At 33.8% G+C, this 11,012-nt stretch overlaps 1 protein-coding gene across 1 annotated transcript; it reads right to left on the reverse strand.

The window, feature by feature from the left end:
* Nucleotides 1-889: 889 nt before the first annotated feature.
* LOC110933258 lies at nucleotides 890-5,143 on the reverse strand. Its single transcript, XM_022176488.1, has 3 exons — nucleotides 4,657-5,143; nucleotides 4,191-4,481; nucleotides 890-1,416 (listed from the first exon to the last, which is right to left on the reverse strand). The coding sequence occupies exons 1-3, from the start codon at nucleotides 5,141-5,143 to the stop codon at nucleotides 890-892; spliced, it is 1,305 nt and encodes a 434-aa protein (XP_022032180.1).
* Nucleotides 5,144-11,012: the final 5,869 nt, after the last annotated feature.

Genomic DNA, 11,012 nt, shown 5'->3' on the forward strand with positions numbered 1-11,012 from the left:
AAAATGTGCAAGTTGTAAATCATCATGGTTTGGGAGGATTGTTTTCATACCAACACCTCCTTTCCCTGCAAGTCTACCCGAGTGACGAGATTGAGGAACACCAATACTTTTGCCACCATCCAAATAACCTGTGAATAAACCAGTTATTACATTGTAAATTATAACTAATGAAACTTATATATATTACTATAATATACTACAAATGTTATGAAATCAATACCTGTGCAAAACTCAGCCACCTCTTCAGAAGTATATCCTTCAACAATGCTAACCTCAGGTCGATTATGGTTTCGTACATAACCTTTTAAGAAACCCATATATCTTTCAAAAGGGTACATGTAGCGTAGAAATACAGGGCCACATGTCTGGATTTCTCCAACCATATGGATTACAAGGTGAACCATCACATCAAAAAAAGATGGAGGAAAGTACATCTCAAGTTCACAAAGCGTGATAATAATTTCTTTTTGCCAATCATTAAGTGACTCGGGCTCAATAACTTTTGAGTGTATCTTGTTAAAAAACAAACAAAGTTTTGTAATTGTATGTCGGAGGTAATCCGGTAACAATCCACGTACTGCAATTGGAATCATATGTGTCATCAAAACATGACAATCATGAGACTTCATACCAAGCAATTTTAAGTCTTTCATCGACACCAGCTTTTTAATGTTTGCAGAATAGCTGGATGGAACTTTAATATCTTGTAAACATTTAAAAAACTTTGTTTTTTCATCTTTTGACATAGTATAGCATGCAGGTGGCAGATAAAATTTTCCTCCGGGTGTCGCGACAAGAGCAAGTTTTTTACGTATTCCCATTTCTTCCATGTCTTTACGGACATTAATCCCATCTTTAGTTTTCCCGGGTATGTTTAACAATAAGCCTATCAAGCTCTCACATACATTACATCTAGACAATGTCGAACTTGTAAATTCTTCCAGTAAGGCAAATCCCAAAAGATTGACTTTTTTTTCCAAATGGCTTCTTTCTCAACCCGATTTCTTTTTCCCAACACAACATTTAGTTTTTCAACTCGTGAAAATGCATTAAATCTTTTCCTCACTGAACAGTCCTCAACAGTTCCGTCAAACTCCTCTTTTTTATTTCGATAATTATGACCTTGGGGAAGGAATCTTCGATGTCCCATGTATACAGTTTTTTTGCAATTATTTAACCACATAGAACTTGTATCATCTTCACAAACAGGACAAGCTGACTTACCTTTCGTCTTGTATCCTGACAAATTACCATATGCTGGAAAATCACTTATGGTGCAAAAAATCATGGCCCGCAATTTAAAATATTCCTTCTTATAAGCATCATATACTTCTACATCTGTATTCCATAGAGTTTTTAAGTCATCAATTAAAGGAGACAAATAAACATCAATGTTATTACCAGGTTGTTTCGGACCTTGAATTAACAAAGACATCATTATGTATTTTCGTTTCATGCATAACCACGGTGGAAGATTGTATGTGACACCCCACGAAAACGGTCAACAAAACTAGTTTCCTCAGTAACTATGTGCTAAATTTCGGGACGAAATTTCTTTCAACTTGGGGATGATGTGACAACCCGTAACTTCGAGGTATAAATCGTTCATTTCACTCTTACAAATAAATATATACTTATTTATTTTCGACGAATTAAACTTATATTCATTTAGTTTATAGGGTGCAGACGTGTAGTCGAAACCAAGCCCATTTGGTAATAAACCGACCCGAACTGTTGAAATCCACTCACGCAGCTCAAAACCTATGAAGCCCGAGCCATAACTTGTTTAATATATATATCATATTAGGGATGACTAATTATACACTTACTATTAGTTGGTTTATGTGTTAAATAAATAAATAATAATAATAATGATATACATGTATGTATGTGTAAAAAAAATATATAAATAGATATTAATTGAATGCAACCACAATTGCAGCGAATTGCTAGTGTAGCCCAACACCCTCATTAATTGTTTAGCAGTCCAAGTTCCTTGATCTCGGCCCAACCTAGGAAACCCAAACCGACCCCCCCTCATGCTACGGCCCTAGTCAGCCCACATTCCCTTCATGCAATCACCGACTTATATTTTCGTTCAGCCATCAAATTTCGTGAATTGATATATATATATATATCGCATAACGATTCACAAGAACCCAAAAACCCTACGGCAGCAAGAAACCCTACGACAAACCAACCATCACCATCGTCTTCTCCGGCGAGTTCAGCCTCCGCCAAACACCGGTAAGATCCTCTATCCCCCACTCGTTCGTAATTCTAGTTATAAGATCCGTCATGATTTTTGGTTCGAGTTGTAGTTAATGTTCACATAATTTCCTGTTTAATTATTCATGTGTGTGCGCGAAATTATGTGTGTATACGAACACCAACAAGGTTGCGAATCATGAAACTATGTATGAAGAATGCCATGCTCATATGTGAATGTTTTTGTGAACTTGTTTAAGGAGTATATGCATGCATATGTAACAGAATGTATGAAGGGTATGAAACTATAGTTATGTGATGACATGTATGAACATGATAATCTGAACGTGATTTATAAATTTATTGATCTGATTATAAATGTAACGACGCCATAGGTGTAGGCACGAAACGGGGTAACGATGTCGAGCGTATGCAATTGAATCTGTGAATGTCTGGTGATATTAAAAAGGATTTGAGTTTCACCATTGTATGAAGATACATGCATATAATGACATCCGTTTGTGGAGTGTACAACCTTGAATGCTTTATGTACAACCTGGTCATGCACAATTGATTATTTGAAATAGGGATGATATCATATGATGGTGTATACTATTGATACTGTATAAATCATATACTATGGTTTCTTGATTAATGCATGCGTGATTTATAAACTGCCATCTTTGATTGAATGCATGACTTGTAAACTAGATTTAATGCATGATTAGGGAGTGACATCTTTGAATGATTCAATCCGTGTTGATGACTGTTAATGTAGTTGCCTAGTTAGTGGGCCGAATTCTTAGTGGAAGTGGAATATTATCATTTAGGATACATGTTAATTAATGGATTTCTTTACTTTAATGGGTTACATTTTAATCGATTGGGTTCCATTCTCTTGTGATTGACACACTAGATACAAGTGATAAAACGAAAGATGTGTGTACGGCTCTAACTTGCAATGGGAGTATGTGTCGGCATGGATACTTGCTACACCTTGTGTGATTGTACGAACTACGCTTGTTATGACATACGTGATGGTTATATGTTTGGTTGTTTGTTGCTTGAGCAATACGTGTGACTATATACGGGGATTGTGAATTCATGAAACTGACTGTATCTGGTAACCATGATAGGCTTTGTCTGATCAACTGTTTAACGAGCACTTAATCTAACCGAGCAACCAAAGGTGAGTTCACACAGCCAAGGCATGGGGTTCCCAGGGTGGGAATGGGTTTTGGATTATTTATTCGTACTTACTCAGAAGATAGAATTTAATGATATGGTCCTCGGGTGAGGAAGGGTAATGATAAGATACGGCTAGACTAGTATACCAATTGAACTGATCTTCGCACACACGCCGGGGTTGGCCGCGATATTATGACTGATCTTCGCACACATGCCTTGGAAAGGCCGCGAAGTATACATACTAAAACTTCGCACACATGCCAGGGTGGCCGCGATACAAATGTACATAGTCTAGAATACTTGGGAAAACTTCCCCTAATCTTCGCACACATGCCTAGAGGGCCGCGATGGAAACTAATTCGATACATGACTTAATGAACAAACATAAGGCTTACGTTACTATTACTATTACTGAACTGTTTACTGTGAATTCGCTCAACTAGTTGTTGACTCTCTGCTGCATGCCTTGCAGGACCTTAGGTACTTATGGAGCTTGCACAAGGAGGAGCAGGTCGTTGTGGACAAGGATTCATGAATGCTTGCTAAACATTTATGACATTTCAAACTATTAACTATGTTGGGTTTATTTACATGCTTCCGCTACTTAAACAAAGTTTGGTTTTGAACATCAATCATGTCGTGATGAATTACATTATCTACTTTTATTATTAAATGCTATGTTCGATATGATTGGTGGCTTGATCCTGGTCATGTCACGCCTCCAAGCGGTGGTACACCGCGGGTGGATTTTGGGGGTGTGACATTGTAGATGCATAGAAGAACTGGCCATGTACTATGACGACTACTCATGTTTCCAAAAGGGTTGAACCCGTCTGAACTATGTCCAAACCGTATGTTTCTTATCTCGTTACCAAACTCAGAAAACATGTTATCAATATTTCTCCATTGGGGTGAATCCGCTACATGTCTTAATTTTCCATCCTTTACACGACTATCTGAATGCCAACGCAATAACTTTGCTTCTTTCTCATCTGAAAATAACCGTTTCAGCCTAGGTATAATTGGGAGGTACCACAACAATTTAGCTGGTGGTCCATTTTTTGTCACATCATCGTTAACTTCATCTGTTTCAAATTTACGCTTATACCTTGACACACCACAATAAAAACATTTATGATCTTGCTTGAAATCCTTTACATACAACATACAGTCATTTGGACATGCATGTTCTTTGAACTTCTAATCCCATCGGACACGTCATTCTTTTTGCTTGGTATAACGAAATTGGTAACTCATTACCTTTCGGAAGAATGTCATGTAAAAGCACTAATAGATCTGTGAAACTTTTATCACTCCATCCATGTTTTGACTTTAAGTTAAACAACTTCAACACAACATCTACTTTACTAATCTCAGAACCGGTATATAATGGTTTTTCTGAATCATCAATTAGCTGCTTTAACTTTTCTTGATCGATATCATCAACATTAGTCTCTAAATCATTAAGCATTTCACTTAAATTGTCATTAGGGACATTTAAATTGTCATTGTCGTGATTGTCTAAACTAATTGACGACGTGCCATGTTCAACGCGTGATTCCCCATGCATTGACCAACAAGTGTATTTAGGCATAAAACCATCTTTCATCAAATGAACCTCTATATCTTTGACATCATCATATTGTTGGAAATTTTTACAAATCATACAAGGACACCAAATCTTTTGACTTCCAACATTCAATCTATTAGCTTCGGCAACTTTAATAAAACTTTCTATGCCATCCATATATGTTGAGCTAGTACGTGCACTATCGTACATCCATTTTTTACGATCCATCTAAAAATTAAAATAAATAAATAAATGATATAAACGTGTGTGTGAAAAAAACGATAAATGAAATTAGTTGTATTTGAAGCTATCAATAAGCAAAGAAAATAAATGGAGTATTAAACATATATATAAAAATAAATGTAATATAATAAGAAACTTCTAACCTAAATGGAATTAAATGGTGGTTTTTAATGACTTTCAAATTAATTAACTTTTGTGTCGCTCAAACTATAATTAAACTAAATAACTAATACGAAAATACATATAATCTATACTATCTAATAAAGCAAACCAATTAGAGACATGTCATTATAGGCTAGTGGTATCTTAGTGGTGGGATAAGGCTTATGACCATTTGGTCATGGGTTCGATTCCCACAAAGGGGGTTTTTCCCAGATTTATTGGGTTTCCTCCTGAATTGGTGTATAGGCATTATTGCCTAGTGGAGATGGATATGATCGGGTGGTTCTGCTTGTGGCACGATGATACTCCAGTGGTCCGTCAGTGATCCAAATTTGTCGTTCAAAAAAAAATTAGAGACATGTCAATCATTAAGTTAATCTAGAGATCCGTTTTCCTGCCTAATTAATTAGTAAGTTATATAATTAATTTCCATACTAATTTTTTATTATGGAGGAAAAGTTGATAAAAAAACGTTATCTTCAAAGTATACAAACATTAAGGATTGTAATCTATACTATATAATAAAAGAAACCTCTTTGAGGACACATGTCACTTTCTCATGCCCTCTCTAATTGTGTTTTCCCACTTAAATCAATTTATTAATTTGGTGAGTTTGTTAGTTACGATAAGGATAAAAATAGAGAAAAAAAATGATGATTTGATGATTTATTATTTTATCTCAAGTATATTTAATTTATTTGCCTTCTTTACCTTTTCTTAATTGATAACGAAACAATTTTTTAATAAGAAAAATCAAGAAACATATTAAATAAAATATGAATTAGTTAATAAAAATACTATCTACTAATAATATGTTTTATTTAATCTAATTTGGCTCAAACCCAAAACTACAGAATGTGGGTAGTTATAGAGAGAAAATTTGTGATGATTTATTTTTTTTCTCTTAACTATATTTAATTTTCTTTTCTTTTAAGTTAGTTATGAAACATGACATATTGATATGATTCGAAATTTATAATTTTTTTATTAGTTCAAATTACTTTTCCATGTTTAACCATTTTTGTTTTATTAGTTATATATTAAACTATTACCGGACTCATAATAATTAACATGTATGAGTTGATATGGACTCTTTTTTATTTCGGAAATTGTGTAATTTATAATTCTATATTTATGATAATCTTTATTTTATAGAAAAAGTTATGCAATTTATTTTCTATATTTAGATATAGAAAGATCCTAATTTTATAATCAAAGTTGTATCATGTTTTCAAAGATTTTTATTTTCATTTTAACAAAACCTATAAAAATATTAAGATCTTTTAGGGGGGAATTTGACAACTTTTAAAATGATTTTTTTAAAGAGGATATGACAAGTGACAAGGGGTACGTTTAACTCACCCCCAATGACAACTATTATTACTTTTTCATGTTTAACCACTTTTGTTTGTATCTCTGAGTAAAGAACCGATACGAGAATTTTCTGGTAAGCTGCAACGACTTTATCTCCCTTCTGGTTATGCATTTGAAAGAGGAGGAAGATAATGACTTCAAAATATTCGAATAATCAGTTATTGGGTCTTGACCTCTTGTGGCCTTTCATTTTCTTAAATACATATCATGACAATTCTATATGTTAACAAATTACATTATACTTTATTCAATTATTATTCAACCATGCAATGCATATATTTTTTAAAACATTATTGTTTATTATTAATCATATAACTCATTCATGTCAATCTAGCATATAAACGTCTTCGTCTTTGTTTTGCATTTACAAGAAATATTTATTATATAGTTTAAATTATTCAACCCGTGTAGCACACGGGGAACTAACCTAGTTGATATATATTGCACTAGAATTTCAAATAATTATCTATATGTAACTTGTAAATAACTATAGTGAATAAATAACTTATTTATTTATATAGCTTCATCCAACCAAATTTTAGATATCATTTATGAAACAATGTATTTATCCGAATTACATTATGTAGAATATTAATTTATAATATTATTTTATATACACGTTTTATTTAACATGAATTTTAATATATATATATATATATATATAATTCAAAACTTTCATTATAATTAAAAGATAACAATAAAAAAGAATATACTCTTAAAATAATTCATTTATCATATCAAAACAGAATGTAGACGAGCAACAAGCTGCGTCGTCACCCCTTTCTGAATTTGTCACATTAATATTCATTTTTAAATACATATCTTAACGACGGTATATGTTAACAAATTATATTGTATTTTATTTTATTAGTATAATAAATGGATTTATTCAACCTTGCAATGCATATATTTTTGAAAACCTATTGTTTATTATTAATTATATAACATTATATTATCAACACGTGTAATACACGAGGTTGTAATTAGAACCTAAATTGTATGAGCATTTGGTATCGGGTACTCGAACCGTACCGACATGAGGGGTAAAAATTAATACAAAATAAAACACTTATTTAATTTAATATATATATATATATATATATATATATATATATATATATATATATATATAGCAACGTAACCAAAATTTCTAACCTGTATCTACTTCAATGATGATATATGGTGAACCAAGTCTTTTTTTTTCCGGACGACTCTTTCTGATGATATATTTGTACACAGTTGACGCGATATTGTATGCTATCAAGAAATAAATGCCAATACATAAATGGATTAATTAGTTAATGAATAACTATATATAAAAGCAAATATAATATAATTAAAATTTCCAAACCTTCAATTGACGTGATGATTGAGGAAGAGTTAGGAATTCAATGTGACTGTTGTTGAGGAATTCCATAGGATGAAAGGTTGAAGATGACCAATTATGTATTTTTTTTAGATTGATGAAAGGGTATAATCAATATGGGCCGCATGTCTCAAAATCAGTTAATAAATGTAAAAGAAAGGCTCACTCCGATTATAGGCAATGGTGAAAAGACTCTTTTCTGGCTAGATAACTGGATAGGGGGCGGTCCACTAAGTACGAGATACCCGGAGATCTTTGCACTAGAATCCAACAAAAGATGCATGGTTTCGGAACGATACGTCTCTTCTCAAAATGTAACCGAATGGAAATGGGGCAGCGACAATGCACTCACAGCTGAGGTGCATCTAAGGCAATGGGCTGAATGTACTAATGAGCTCGATAGGGTAACCATTCATTGTAAACCGGATACATGGCTGTGGAAATCGGGTTCAAGGGTGGAAGATTTTGTGGTGAGTTCGGTTAGGAAGGAGCTCGATAAAATCGACACCATTAAGGAAACCAAAGTTCTAAGATGGTTACATTGGATTCCAAAGAAGGTCAATTGCTTTATGTGGCGTGTAGTGCTGGACAGAATTGCAACAAGGGACGCACTTCAGGTTCGTCATATTCAGCTACCATCCACAAACTGTGTCCTATGCAACAACACGAGGGAATCGGCAGACCATCTCTTGTTAACATGTGAGACGACCCAGCTGGTATGGACTACGATCTTCCAATGGCTGAAAATACCGTTGCCAAACTATATCTTGAGTGTAGTACAATTGCTGGAAATAATTCACTCACAGGCATGCTCAAAAAACAAAAAGAAGGCTGCATATGCAGTAGTAGCGGCCACATGTTGGTGCATTTGGTTAATGAGAAACGATGTGATCTTCAAGGTAAAACCATTCTCCATGTCAAAACTAATAGGGGATATCAAGGCTACTTCGCACTCATGGATAAAACATCGAGCTGGGCTATCGGAGATCAATTGGGAGAAATGGAGGAGTTTTAGTGTGTAATTGGTTTCATGTACTAAATTTCTGTTCTTTTTTTCATGTCTGTACTGTTTTTCTTGAGCATCTTGCTTGAGTTTTAATATAACCGCCTTTTTCAAAAAAAAATTTATATTGATAGGTATTGGAAACTGATAAGATTGATTTTATTTTTTTAAAAATAAAAAAGTATACAAGAGGAAAATTATAATCAGACGATAAAGAAGGGTATTCTGGTATATCCCCAAAAAGAAGGGTATTCTGGTATATCCATCCATGTTTCGGGATTTAATTTTGTTTAAATAAATTAAAGTCGGTATTTTTTTGGATGTGTATGGTGATTATTTAGGCTAAAGGGTATGGGGAGCATGAGTTTGGTCATTAATGCCACATAGGATCATTAATGGATTGTTATACCATCCCCTTCCTTCATCCACCATGGTTGGCATGGATTAAACCATGGCAACCATGAGCCTACTTTCCTTTTTCAATGATTTATTTTTCCTTTTCTACAAAAATAAATTAAAATAGGAAGATAGTGGTTTGGGTCATGACCACACCCTTAGGGTAGTGGTTTTGGATGATGGATTAGAAGTAAATGACATGGCGCCGATATGGAGGATCATGGTGACCATGAGGGTCATGACCACACCTTATAGCCTAATAGGATTTCAAAAATTATCTCAAATATCTTCGGGATTTAATATATAACAAAAGAAAGTAGGAATTTAGGAAGCTCCAAATAAAAACAAAAGAAAGTGGGAACTCTTTTCTATAACCCTTTTGTTCATATTTGGTAAAAGTAAATAAATATATAGTTAATATATTTCAGTTTTGATCAGAGTATCGGCGCTAAAGCTAATTTTAGATTAAAATATTATTTTTCATTTTAAACCAACGCTTCTAAACGTATTGTCTTTGTCTAGTGTTTAGTGTGTACCATGTATTATGTAATGTGTTATAGTGCTCGGGACCCATAACTAGCTCAGAAAAAGTGAATCAATGCTTCTTGCAATATTTTAGTGTCCCGGGTAATGTCCGGTTGTTCGGTTAGATACCGTTCCGTTAAAGTGCTAAGTTATACCGTATAGTGTCCTTTATGTAACTTTTTGTGACACTTTTAATTCCCAACACTTAGGAAAGTATATTGTACCATTTTGCCATATTTTTGCACATTACTAGCATGTTAAAATGCTGAATTTTGATGATTAATGCAGAATTTTGCACTTTGAGTGGGTTTTAGGCACTTTCCGACACTTAAACTATCACCTAGTGACGTAGTTTTATGGTCCTTACTTCCCTACACTCTATACTAGTGTAGTACCCCGTCTCTGGCTCATACTGGGCCTCAAAACATTGTCTGCCTATGTACTGAACATTGTCAGCATGTTTCTGAGTTATCCGCTAACCGTGCTAACTGTGCTTGGTGCATCGTTTTTGTCATGAAGGTTTGTATTTGATAAATGATGTGATAGTATGAAATGTGATGCACATGTATGTATGATAAGAAATCAGAAAACAGTTTAGGTCATCAGTTGTAATTAAGCACAGTCATTAAGCATAAATCAATATTAATTAATTGTACGGACACATGAAATTTTGACGGTTGTCACATTCTCCCCCTGTTAAGAAAATTTCGTCCTCGAAATTTGTACTACCTTAACTACTTAGGGTTTCATTACGCGTGTATGCATATGAATAGTACTGAGGTAGATAACCATAAAACCAAATCAAATCTTATTCACATCGGGTGAATCCTAGGATGTATTTTGACAACCAGAACCCAATGGTTAAAAGGTATGTGTCCTAGCATTTGATGTCAATGGACACGAGACGTATAGATGAATAATCTAGCGTAACTGTTAGGAGAGATGTAACAAGGAGTTTTGACCAATGGATTCTCAAA

Source organism: Helianthus annuus, chromosome 4, assembly GCF_002127325.2.
Source record: "Helianthus annuus cultivar XRQ/B chromosome 4, HanXRQr2.0-SUNRISE, whole genome shotgun sequence".
NCBI lineage: Eukaryota > Viridiplantae > Streptophyta > Magnoliopsida > Asterales > Asteraceae > Helianthus > Helianthus annuus.

Coding starts and splice junctions, on each gene's coding strand:
- LOC110933258 (XM_022176488.1), bottom strand. CDS start 5,143: ATGGATGGCATAGAAAGTTTTATTAAAGTTGCCGAAGCTAATAGATTG. Junction 4,482..4,656: donor ACATGACATTCTTCCGAAAG/GTAATGAGTTAC, acceptor AATTTGAAACAG/ATGAAGTTAACGATGATGTG. Junction 1,417..4,190: donor AAACATGAGTAGTCGTCATA/GTACATGGCCAG, acceptor TGTTAATTCAAG/GTCCGAAACAACCTGGTAAT.